Below are 13,321 nucleotides of genomic sequence, written 5' to 3'. Positions count from 1 at the left end.
AATATCACTTCGCCTTCTTTTTTGTCCGTTCTTTCTTTATTTCCCTCCCCTGGGATCTTGCATAGGTTCCACTTGGCTTTTCTTTGATTGAAAAACGATCAAATTCGGGCAAAGGTATATTGTGCCGTTTGGATATGCGGATGTTAGAATCCAGGTTTTTAGTTTGAAAACAGTGTAAAAGAGGGTTCATGATCAAGCTGCTGTATGTTGTCCTGACAACGTTTCTCGGATTTTAAGTGAGAAATTCAGGTTTTAAAAATCTCTCCTGCATCCCGAGATTTCTAAAACCTGGAAACATAGGAGGATATGTTGCTCTCTTGCTGACGGAAAGAAGGGCGAGAAGTAAAAAATGACGGCTGGTCCGCTTCTTCTCTTGTCTCTTAGCTACAATTTTGAAGAAATCCTGGATTCTATAATCCGCGTATCCAAATGGCCCCGTGGTCTTACATCCCAATCTAGAGTTTTGGTTTGACTGAGAAAATGTGTAAAGTTTTTTCTAGATTAAACTGGAAGCCTTTTTATTGATTTCGTGAATGTGGGAGAAACATTCGAGTACTGCTTTGTGTGAGGAAATTACAGAGGCGAATTATAATCAGCCCCTCACCCAATGGGCAAAATTCAGTAGGCTCAGATCACCGTTGATGTGATATCTAACCTCTCATCAATCATCATGTGCTGGGACAGCTACATAAAGGTTAAAATGTCTGATTTTTGTATATTTCTCATGCACCGACATGCCGGTCTTACTAGTCCTGCTTTATTTTCATTAATTGCGAAAACCTTGTTTTGATAGCTGCACCCTTCTTACCCTTTCTTCCATTGGAGGTCGTAGATAATGCCAAGTCCAGCCAATGAGTTCGAAAAAAGAGTAAGGATTGGTTTACCTACTGTAACAAACGGCTGTCATTATCATTTTCGGAGACTTAAATTAGAAGGGTTTTTCAGTGAAGGCCAAACATTGCTTTTACCATGTCAATGCCAGATCCATTTGACTCGCACCTGTTTTATTTAAGATTGTGTTTAAATTCCCATCCAACATCACATATTCACATGACCTTCAAGCATGAGTATATAATAAGCAATTAGCATAAACCAATTTCGCAGCCCCTCCTTGGCATGTGAGAGGAGCCACCTCGGAGCTGCATTGTCTTATTCATTTAATTCAAATGAGGTGGCACTTCTCCCATGAAAGAGGGGCTGCAAAAATATCTTCCAATTAGTCATTAGGAATCAAATATTTTCCAAGAAATTATCATTTTAAAAATCTATTTCTGAAATTTTCCTCTAGCTAATGTCATTACTCAATGCTCGACAAGTCCTTTTCATGAAAAATATCTTCCGATTACTCATTAAGAATCAAATATCACCCAAGATATCATTTTAAAATTGTATTTGTAAAACTTCCCTCTTCCTAATGTCCATCACTCAATGCTTTTTATTAATTTTACCCTCGACTGAAAGTTTTAAATTAATTTTCTTTTAAAATTCACTATTCACTTGCGTCATCTCTATCACTCACCCATTCGCTGGCTAGGAACGAAATCCTTGTGGGAATTGACTGCAACACCAAATTTCTAAGAATGTTTTGTCAATTAGATGTTCATGGATATCACCTGATTGGTAATGCCCGTGATGGGTTAATCTTGAAATTTGGTTAGACAGATTATAGCTAAACATTAATTGGTTTAGAAATTTCGTCGAATAGCTCGTGGGTGTTGTTGAGAAGTCTGATGATTGTGTTCCAAAAGAGTGGGTCGTTTCAATGGAGTTACATTTAGCATGCATATCGATGGGTTGATTTATGACGAAAACATAGAAATTTAGATATGTTTGGAGGAGAGAGTGTAGGAGTTCTCTGAGTCCGAGATGTTTGCTGGCTATGCATTTTCCTAGCAAAGGAGCACAGTAGTGATCCAAAGGATTTTGACTTCATGTTATTCTCTTTGAAAACATTATCTAGCCTCAAGAGGGCTTCTCTCCCCAAAAGTGAGGGGGGAGTATACACATTTCTGCAAAGGGAGATGATATTTTCAGCCCCCCTGCTTTAGGCATGCCCTCCCCTTATAATGTGATTTTGAGGCCAGAAGCAGTTAAAAGTTGCACACTGTTCACGTCAAATCACCTTATCAGGGAGCGCATGCGTAATGAGGGGGGTTGAAAATATCATCGCCCCTCTACAAATTCATGGAAAACTAATACAGAATGTTCCAGTTTGTATTGAGAGCCAAGATGAAATAATCGTCTGTTTTGTTTTCAAATTCCAGCTTTTTACAACTTTTCCTATGCAAAATTTGAAATTTGATTTTCAATAGCATTTACAGGGGAATTAGAATAGGAATCACAGTAGGATGCCGATTCTGATTCCTAACTACGGCAATCCAAATACAGCCTTAGAGGATTTTGAACCAACGGCCATTTGCTAGATATTTCGAGTTTAATGGAGATGGCTAGAATTTTCCTGTCAAAGATTTTTGAAAGGATCCAATGATTTGTTGGGTCTGACTCATAGTTTGAGGAACTCGAAAACTTGACTTGAAATACCGGTCCATTTTTTGCCTCCACAATTCAAAGGGTTAGAATGATCCTATGGAGCTATTTTTTGGGCACACCCTATCTATGTGAAGGCCATCAAATGAATACTTTGGATTACCAAGACAATGAGTCCTCACTGCATTTTAAGCTTAAGGAGTACCTACGTGAGGGCCCATCAAATGAATGCTTTGGATAACCTAAACAATGAGTCCCCACTGTATTTTAAGCCTAGGGAGTAGATGAGTTATCTACTCTAGGGAGTAGGAACTCTTCTCTCATATTGAGTTGAGGAGGGTGAACTTGACTGAGATACACGACAGAACTCGAGATATTTTCTATCAAACTTCTGTTTTTTGAAATGGTAATATTTTATATCAAAATATATTTACTTTTGCCCGCACCATAGGATGATGCAAACCGTCCATTAGATGGGCCACAAACTAAATAGGTCATGCCCCAAAAATAATTTCCATAGGTTGATCCTAACCCTCTGATCTGAATGTTAGAGGGTTGATCCTAACCATCTATAGATCGGAGTGTTAGAATCAAGCTATGAAAATAATTTTTGGTGCAAGACCTATTTAGGCTGTGGCCCATCTAATGGACCGTTTGGATCATCCTATGGTGCGGGCCATACCGTACTTTGAATAAAGTGAGAGTGCCCCCATCAAAATACAGTAGTGCTGATAACATTTCTTAAAAAAAAGCTTAGGAAAGCAGCAAGTAACGAATGCCGACCTAAGTATTCACAATAGTACACGTGTGTCCACTTATTTATTTAAAAGTTCTGGCGAAGGAGAATCGAGTCAGCCTTCAATCCAACGGCCCAATACCTTCCTCACTCCCACACCAAATTAACCACCAGCCGTCCGATAAGATCCCACTCAGACAACAATCCATCCCCTTCCCCTTCCCCTTCCCCTATCCTCATCAACATCATCCTCATTTTCGCACCTCTTACCAGATCCACAAAGAAAAAGAAAAAAAACCAAACCCTCATCAGACCATTTCTGTCTAAGATTTTCCCCCAATCAAAAGAACCCTTTTTCTCAGATCTTAACCAAGCAATGGTAGAAGGTCATGCCCAAACATGGACAACAAGACGAGGCAGCAATCCAAGGTTCGAAACCGAACAAATCATCGACATTCCGGCAACCCCAACCGCCGACCTAAGAAACGGCAATAACGGATACTGGTTCTTCCTCTGCTTTCGCCTCCCAATCCCCTCTCCAACCCTAACCACTGCCCTAATAATCGCGTCTTGGTATTTCTCCAACATAGGCGTTCTCCTCCTCAACAAATACCTCCTCACTATCTATGGTTACCGTTACCCCATCTTTTTAACCATGCTCCACATGCTATCTTGCGCTTTCTATAGCTTTATCTTCATCCATTGGCTCGAATTCGTCCCTTACCAACCCATCGTGTCCCGTAAGCAGATTTTTAAGATCGCCGCTTTAAGTCTCATTTTTTGTTTCTCTGTTGTATGTGGCAACACCTCCCTTCGTTACATTCCCGTCTCTTTCAATCAAGCTATTGGAGCCACAACCCCATTTTTCACCGCGATTTTCTCATTCCTCATCATTTGTAAGAAAGAATCGGCGCAGGTCTATCTCGCTCTGATACCAGTTGTGTTAGGGATTGTTTTAGCTAGTAATAGCGAACCCCTTTTCCACCTTTTTGGGTTTTTAGTTTGCTTGGGCTCGACCGCAGGACGAGCCCTAAAATCTGTGGTGCAGGGGATTTTGCTTACTTCTGAAGCAGAGCGTTTGCATTCTATGAATCTGTTGATGTATATGGCTCCAATGGCTGCTTTGATTTTATTGCCATTCACGCTTTATATAGAGGGGAATGTGGCTTGGATTACTATGGAGAAGGCGAGGGTGGATTCGTTTATGGTGTTTTTGTTGGTGGGGAATGCTACGGTGGCGTATTTGGTAAATCTGACGAATTTTTTGGTGACGAAACATACGAGTGCTCTGACATTACAAGTGCTCGGGAATGCAAAAGCGGCGGTGGCTGCGGTGGTGTCGGTGTTGATATTTAGGAATCCGGTGACGGCGATGGGTATTACGGGGTTCGGTGTAACGATCATGGGGGTTGTGCTTTACAGCGAAGCTAAGAAGAGATCTAGGGCAACGAATAATACCCATTAGAGAGCTTTTTCAATTTAGATTACCTTATCTTACAAATGGTATGATCATGGTGGTGGCCGCGTTTTTTTTTCTTATTCCTTTTGCTTTTGCCTTTATCTTTATTTATTCCATGTTCTTTTCTTCTCCTCTGCCTGTCTCTAATCTGGGCTGAATTTGTTTGTTGCAGTTGAAAATTGATCTAGATTTTTGGGGGTATTTTGGGAGAGGAAAGGGTAAGAAATCTTAAATTTCCCTCATTCTCATAATTTTGGCTATGTTGGTTTGTATTGTTCTGTGATCACCATTTTTGTCAATTTAATTAGTTGATAAATTTTGATGAGTATACATTGATTGTTTCGTATTTTTCTCTGTATTCTCTCAATTTATCTTCTTTCTTATAAAATTTCATTCAAGGGAAGCTCTTTAATTTCACAAGCTTTGACATCCTGTGTATAAGATTAAGAACTGCAGAAAATTGACAGTTTAGCTTTTGTTTGGGGAAACCCTAAAAGAGACTTGATAGATCAAGGATCTAGGTTCATCCAGGGTGTCTGTCAGGAAGAAAATAACAGCCATTGTCTTTGGAGCATCTTTCATGGTAATGTATGGAAAAAAAAAGAGAGGAATGCTATGGTGTAGTGCATTCCACCTTTGATTGGTTGATCTGAACCAATCTATTTGATAGGGCTTGCTTTGGATTTCTCATGGTTGAAAAATCATATCAATCATGCAATCCTAAACTGTCAATAATGGTGTTGAATGTGAACTGTTTCCTAATGTAGTTCTGTAGTTTTTTACTGTTATAGGATGGGCGTGATGGGTGTGATTTTTGGGTCATTGGAGATCTAAAGCCAGGCCTATCAAGTATACGGTTCAGTTCAATCAAAGTTGAGGCCCACTCTGCCTTACTGAAGCTTTATGAGGAACATCTATTGTTGTCATTGCTATTTAAGAGGAATTGACATATTATCAAATGCACCCTACAATGGGATGTGGATGGATGCCTTTCTCATTGGTTTGCAGGAGCCAAGTTGTTGGGCCTTGTTTTACTGTCCAAGTGAAAGGGGGTGTCTATATCATTTTTCGATCGAGATATGTGATATTTGATTTTGTTACAGACAGCGATATATGCATCCCGGTTGGTGCAATTGTACCAAATAGGAACCTAATGCTATCTGTCCCGATAGATGCATTTGGATTTTCCTGAATATCCCTATCGAGGGACTTCTATTGTTTTAACATTTGGCAAGTGTTTTGTCACAATACATTTGATCTCTCATTGATCATGTGTCTTGTCTTTCTTAGTTTAGCGCTACATATTGTAGGGGCCAACCATGGCTCGGATTGCTCGTGCCATATGCCAAATTGCATCAAACCTGTAGCTTAAATGGAGCATGACGAAATCCTATTCCTGCTATCATGTATTATGGGCAACAGCTAAGAAAGATTGTCATTAAGAAAGGCACACCAATGTGCTTTTATTGCTAAATTTTTATGCGGTAAACAGGTTTAAAACTAGCCATTCTGCCAATGTGATTTTTTTTATGATGAAGATAGAGTTCTAGCCAGCAGCGAAGTTGTCACCGGGAGTCAGGAAATGCACCTCTCGCCGCTGCTATTCATAAGTTCTTTCTTGAAGCCTTGTCAAAGTTGAGTTTATAAACTTCAGGCGAAAGGGGCGCTGCGGGGGGGGGGGGTAGGGGTACGGTAAATGGGTTTACAGCAGAGTGAGTAGAATGGAGTGTACTGTTGCTGTCATTTGTTAAGCAGGACTGCTTGGTATCGAGTGTAAACTGTGTTTTCTATGTGAGAATTGGCCTCTAAATGGTTTGCTTGTAATGTTGTCCATGTCGTGGATCCCTTGGGAGGATCAAGGATGGTGTTGAGACTTTGCGTGTGTTTCGGTCCTTCCAAGTGAACCATAGAGTGAGAGTATGGGCAAGAATCTACTCAGGTGATCTGATTGGTGGTGTGCTTGGAGATGAGATGGGGTCTGTGAGATGGGCTTTCGCGGGGTCCCATTGGAGTTACCGACTCTAGTGAGGGGGAAGTGCTAGCTGTGCATCAGGGCATAAAATTATTGGAGAAGGAATCCATTGATAGTGTAGTGCTGGAAGGTGATTTCCTCAATGTCATTAGATGACTTAGGGGGGTCTCATTCTTATCCATGGCGATTTGGCCATTTCTTTGACGAGATTTAGGATCGGGTGGGCAGCTCTTTGATCTCTTTCCGGCACATTAGAAGGTTGGCGAATGAAGTAGTTGATAAAGTAGCTAGAGAAGGGGTATTCAAGGATGTTATTTGAGTTGTTTGACTATCTCCCCCCTTGAGATTTCCTTCTTTTTGGTCTATTTCTGCTTTGGGTGTACTCCCTTGCATAGTTACCAAAAATTTCCTACTGGGATGAGAAGCTTACTTACCTAGAAACTCACTTCTGAAGTGAAGTTCTTCTCTCTTCCCAAATTTAGGAGAAGTGCCATTCCCATACTCTTCCCACATGTTTCCTCTTAATTAAGAGTACACTTCCTATTTAGGTAAATATTTCTTCTTAATGCTCTGTTTGGTTGCCGGGTTTTTTTTTGTTCCTGGGAGTTTTGTGGGAGAGTAAGTTAAATTTTGGTCCCATCCCATGTTTGGTTGTCTTTTAGCACTAGGTTTATTTTAATCCCACTCTTGTAATGATTACTTGTGGGGTGAATTTTTTAATCCCACTTTTGTAATGATTGCCTTTTCATCCCATCCCAAGATAACCCCAGGAACAAAAATAAACTCAGGAACCAAAAATAAGCTTGAGAAGAATTTTTTTCTACCCAACAGTTCAAGCAACCAAACAAAGGTCTTTTTTTTTCCCACCATATCTCCCAGGGTATTTTTTTCTCCCACATAACCAAACATGGGATTTTTATTTTACCAGGATACTTCCAGGACTTTTTTTTTCCCACCTATCTCCCAGGGTATTTTTCTCTCCCACATAACTCCCGGGAACGAAAAAAACCTGGCAACCATACAGAGCATAAATGAATATTATTTTACTTTTGATAATGATGAAGGAGCATATTTAAATAAAGCATTTTCAACTTGAAAATTGGTCTTTGAGTTTCAAATGAAATTATGCAGATCTTTTTCCAAAATCCTAACATTAAATATGCATGTGAAACTATATATTCCTAAAATCTTTTTGGAGTTTTTATATGGTGCCCGAGCGCAGTAGCGGAGCCAGGATTTATACATAGGGGGGCAGGCGTCAAAATTTGAAGGGGCTGGGCCCAATTAAGTTGGGCCTATTAAGGAGTTTGGCCCACCTCAACAGGGGCAGCTGCCCCCTTATGCTACATGTAGCTCCGCCCCTGCCCGAGCGTAAAGTCTAATGCAGTTAGACAGAAGTACCACCTTTGATATTTGATCCAAAAGGAGCACCTTAAAATGTGGACTGCTTATGGGAATTGCGCTCCCCCCAAACTATCGATGAGCACCCCCAACTACACCCCTGACCCCGGTTGATCCAACACTAGTGATCCCTATCAGGTAAGGCCAAACTTATACTCCCATTTATGGAGCATATTTTTCCGAGGAAAAATCACGAGAGTGAAGGTGGGGTCTACTAGTTGGGTCTGCTCATCCAAACCGTTAATGTGCATTGTCTTACTACAATGGATGGTTTTGTGGATCAAAATCTTGAGGGTTGGACAACCTTAATCTTGTTTTTAACTTTCTAAACCATCCATTTACAACTATGAAAGATTACACCGAGACACACAAACACACACACCCCCGTGCCCAGAACAACAAGAAGGGAGAATAAATTGCCCAAAACAACGAGAATGTTTCCAATGTACCTACATACAATATAAACTTACGAGAACTTATATGATGCCAGACAGTCAAAACCTAAAGGGCGGAGAGAGAATCATCTCTCTCTTGAATTTTAATCCAAGAGAACCCCCTTTTTTTACTTTTCCTTGGTTCAGTTCTCGAGGCATCATGTTTTGTCCATATGCGCCCTTTATGTTTTGACGGTCAAGGCAGCACGTTTTGTCTATATGCGCCCTTTATGTTTTGACGGTCGGCATCATATAAATTCTCTAAAGTTACATACGATATATAATTTGAACAGCGTTACTGTTCACATATATGTGGTTTGACATCGTGTCTAAGGAAGGTAATTGCTTATATCATATCATTCGGTTTTTATATTAAGCATTATCAATAAGAGAGTATAAATTATCAGTAGGGGAACCACGTTGGTTACCCGTCTGAGCAATAAGATAAATTTATGGATCATTAACTATTAGAGCCCTAGCTCTAGTTAATTTTTTCACTATTTTTAGGGATTTTTCATGCTCTTTCCATTGTCCCTCCACTCGTGCCCGCTCAAGTCTCTCCCACTCACTCATTCTCAACTCCTCTTTCACCGTTAGGCCAACGAATATTCCATGGAATAATTTTTCATCGTTGCAAAGCTTGGCCAAAAGTGGAAATGTTTCAGGTCAGTTCACATGGGTCATCGGGCCTGATTTACTTCACCTGGAGGATTCAACGGGCCTGATTGCCACGTACACCGGAAGTGGCTGTCCCATGTAAAAAGGGGCGAATTTATCATTTCCCTTTTAAAAATTTCTATCAGTAATTGCTTCGGCTAGAAGCTCCGTTGCTTCCAGAACTTTCTTGCTGAAAGCATGGTTTTAAATTTCGACCAGGGACCAAACTGAAATTTGGTGAAATTTCAAATTTCGGCCTTTCTGAAATTCGAGAAAATGCAATTTTTTTTAAAAAAAAAGAAATGTTACAAAATTTCGAAATGAATTAAATAAGCTTTTTTAATTATTATCAAATTTCGAAATTTCAGGGGTCCGAAACCGGTACCGAAACCGAAATTTTAAACCATGGCTGAAAGAATGGATCTTTAGTCTTGGATTTCCTTTCTCCTGCTTCATCACGGTAAAAATAAACCCAGATCAAATCACATAGTAGAAACACATAACACAACAAGATTTCCATTTGTACTAAATGATACAAGATGCACCGCTAAGAGACAAGAGTGAGCGGTCCAACCGTGTGATATCACAAGATCTGAACCGTTTATCAAGGAGATCAGATTTGTCATATGCTATAAATCGAACATGTTAAATGACCCTAATCAGTAGAGGCAATTATTTCTATGGACGGCTCCAATGCCCCGGACCTAGTTGAATTCAACACCAAATTACGCCAAAGCAACTGGGAAATTTGTGGGACATCACATTACCAAAGGTTATCCAGGATATTTTTAGCTCGAAATCTCTCCCATAGGAACTTAACCGAAATTCCGAAAAAATCGACCCTAATTGCACATCATCTGAATTCTCATAAAGGTTTTAGGCCCTGTACTTCGATAATACTACTTATAAAAGTTAATCTTCCCTCATGGAGGTGCTTTTGTTCCTGGGAGACATATCACTGTGTTTACAACCTCAAATTCAAAATTTAAAAGATAGATCACATGTTTATCGCACAAAAGGACGAACAGTTACAACATGGTTGATCAACAACTACCAGTTCCAACGTGTAAAATTAGGAGAGGAGAAGAATTTATGAAGGCTCCTGAACATCAATACACAACATGTACTTTCTCTTTTTTAGCTTAATGTTCCTCTCTTGATATATTGTTTCTACAATTCGATCGTGTATTGTGTGTGAAACAACCGATTACTCGAAGCGCTTAAGCTGTTAGAGTTGGTGTTATTTAATCATCTATACTTCAATATTCAATATTGTGAACACATCAATGGACACTACATCGAAGAAGGTGTATTCTCTAGTCTTGTTCCTTGAGGATGAAGGTTTAAATTGAGTGGTACAGGTTAGAAACTTCAATCGAAATGAGGGTTGGGATCATCTTATGGAGAAAATTTTGGGGGCATGGCCTATCTACGTTGGCCCTCAACAAATGAATGGTTCCTACGCAGCTATATCCCAACGCAAATTGGGCCCACTTGAATGGCTGATCTAAACTATTTATTTTTGGGACATTCGTAACCCATGGCCCAAATATAGACCCATTCAATTCTTCTAAACCTATCGATTTGAGAAGTTTCTATTATTGTGCTATCCTAAAATTGGGGTTCCACAGATCAAAGGGCTAGAAACATCCAAATGACCCTTATTAGTTGACTCAAAGTTAGGTTTAATTTTCAGTCCAATAATCGGTTTTAGACTCCTAATCGGTTTTCAAAATCTAAAATGAACAGGGCCTTCATGTTGGACAGATATTTCTCATTTGAGGAATGCTAGATTCACGGGCGCCCTTGCAAAAAAGGCGTAGTTAGAGTCTTAGAATTAAATTATTTAAAAGGAGTCATAATTTATGTTACGGATAAGGGGTGCTTTAAGATGTGATGTCCTGGGTCTTCCAAGAATTCAATATAAGTAAGTAATTCCAATATTGATCTGGGCTTTGAGGTAAGGTGGGCCGGCTCCCTCTTGTATGTTTTTAACTTATTAATAAAAGTTAAGGTGCTTGCCCTGGCCCCTAGATAAATTTTAGGTTAAAAAAATTAATGGTATGGATAAGTAAGTCCTAGTCCTAGTTAGAGTTTGAATAGGAATTCTTGTTCAAGTAAGAGAGAGAAGAGAGTTTGGTGTATATTTAATATGGACATATATATGGTGTTTATTTGGATAATCTTTCACTGAATAAAATCATAAGCCTGTCATGGACTATCAAGTAAAAACTCCTCGATCGGATTCATTGTTTCCTAATAATTCTTAACAGATACTTTCTAGGCACCGTCACGTCTCCCTGATCACGTGATTTGATTCATTGTTCCGACTCTTCCGACTGGGACAGTAAATCTAACAAAATGACTTTGAGAGCACCTTAATCAACAGGTTGTTCTCTTGCTTTATTCAGCATTCAGTTGGGTTTTGCTTGGGTAGTTAACCCACCATTCCACCAACTCAATCCATTTCTTTTCAGCTCCACAAAAGCTCAAGACAAATAGATGGGGTAGTTTTATTTCTAAATGAAGAGGAGTCCTAAAATGAAGTGCGCCCTGCAAAAAAGGAATGAAAGTGTGCCCCCATTGGCTGTAAATTACCAAAGTGCTTTAAATGGTATGACAAGTCAGAGAACATTAAAGCGGGACTTTGGTGATTTACAACCAACGGGGGCACCCTTTCATCCCTTTTTTGCAAGGGCGCCCTTTATTTTAGAACTCCTCATATCTTAATTAGCGGCTTTAAAAGTGGCTTTAATGTCCTATTTATAAATGATATTAAATTATCGGAGAAATTCTAAACTGAAGGGTGACTTTTCAAAAACCAGGCCCAAGAGCGCCCCCCCCCCCCCCCCCAATTGGTTCCACATCATCAAAGTGCATTAATTATTTTATTAATTTAACATTTTCAATGCTATATATTATATTGCACTAAGATGATGTGGATCCAATGGGGGCACCCTTGGGGCTTGTTTTTGCAAGATCGCCCTTTAGTTTAGAATTCGTCTAACTTAATCTAATCTTAATGAGGAATGCTAGAATAAAGGGCGCTCGTGCAAAACACAAGCCGCCTGAGGTACCCCTTTTGGATCTATATCGCAAAAGTGCATTTAGTTTACTTTTATATTTTTCGGTGCTATTATAAACGCACTTTGATGCAGTGGATCACACGGGATGCCAATGAAGCATGGCACCCTTCAGTTTAGCATTCCTCAATCTTATTTGAGAAAAGAATTCACTTAGGGAATGTTTGGCTACAGTGATTTTTTTTTCCTTGTGTTCAAGTGGAGATGAGGGTGAAGTGGCTAAAAATCCTGAAACTAGTGTCTGGTAATGAGAAGTGGCAAAAAATCGTGAAACAGCTGTTTGGATTTTGAGTAGAGTTTTTTGTTTGTGTTTTAGCCCCTTCTCATCACATGCAGACTAGTTTCCTGTATTTTGGTTTCTGTTTTTTAGCCACTTCACACGCCAAACCCCTCTCTCACCACATGGAGGTGGCTTATCATTAAAAAAAAAAAAAAAATTCAAGGCAGCCAAACATGTCCTAATTTTCGGTTATCCAAAGAGGTCCTCAATACACAATTTGTTCTTGTTTGGTAGCATCCCCCCATGGGCAACACCAGATCTATAATTCTATAATCTAGAGATATAATATGGTGCCCGGTCGTGAAGTCCAATGCAGTTTAGGCAGTACTATGAAGGTGCGACCCCCATATATTTGATCCCACAGCAGCCTCTTGAAAAGTGGCAGCTGTTGGATCAAATATCAAGGGTGGGAAGCCTTTTTGTATTTTGGATGGGTAAGCTGGGGTTAGGCAGACCCTTACCGGATATATTAATAAGAGGAGAGATACAGCCTGAAAATCGGAAACAAGACGGCCTCAATCACAAGAGAGGCACAGACAAAGCCTAGCAACACACTCAACCAGCAAAACAAGAACGACGGAAAGCCCAGAGAAGCAGGGGCAAAAAAAAAAAAAAAAAAAAAGGCGGGGGCGAGGGGGAGGGGGAGCCAAAACAACGAAAGGCCCCACAAGACAACAATGCAACAAAAAAAATGGAAAAGCACAAAAACAATCAACTGTAACTCATGTAAAGAAGCTAGCCCTCAGCCCAATAAGGAAGATCAACTCCCAGCCCTCACAAGCTCCTCCCAAGGGATAGTTTGGAGAGGGAGG

General features: G+C 39.9%; 1 protein-coding gene across 3 annotated transcripts; it reads left to right on the top strand.

The window, feature by feature from the left end:
• The first annotated feature begins 3,356 nt into the window (after positions 1 to 3,356).
• Positions 3,357 to 5,948, top strand: LOC143877430 (Nucleotide-sugar transporter family protein). 3 transcript variants are annotated; one of them, XR_013250619.1, is made up of 3 exons: positions 3,450 to 4,726; positions 4,855 to 4,900; positions 5,474 to 5,948. XR_013250619.1 is itself a non-coding variant. In XM_077379471.1 (2 exons), the coding sequence occupies exon 1, from the start codon at positions 3,600 to 3,602 to the stop codon at positions 4,686 to 4,688; it is 1,089 nt and encodes a 362-aa protein (XP_077235586.1). In that variant the 5' UTR covers positions 3,357 to 3,599; the 3' UTR covers positions 4,689 to 4,726; positions 4,855 to 5,085. The 3 variants fall into 3 exon arrangements, 1 of the variants encoding a protein (XP_077235586.1); XR_013250620.1 differs by having other exon boundaries at positions 5,458 to 5,948; XM_077379471.1 differs by lacking the exon at positions 5,474 to 5,948 and having other exon boundaries at positions 3,357 to 4,726; positions 4,855 to 5,085.
• The last annotated feature ends 7,373 nt before the right edge of the window (positions 5,949 to 13,321 follow it).

The sequence above is a fragment of the Tasmannia lanceolata genome, unplaced genomic scaffold (assembly GCF_043159265.1).
Source record: "Tasmannia lanceolata isolate RefF3 unplaced genomic scaffold, GAP_Taslan_0.1 ptg000005l, whole genome shotgun sequence".
NCBI lineage: Eukaryota > Viridiplantae > Streptophyta > Magnoliopsida > Canellales > Winteraceae > Tasmannia > Tasmannia lanceolata.
This window is presented reverse-complemented; position numbering and strand designations above follow the sequence as displayed.

Bases quoted from the DNA above. Each gene is read 5' to 3' on its own strand.
- LOC143877430 (XM_077379471.1), top strand. From the start codon at position 3,600: ATGGTAGAAGGTCATGCCCAAACATGGACAACAAGACGAGGCAGCAAT.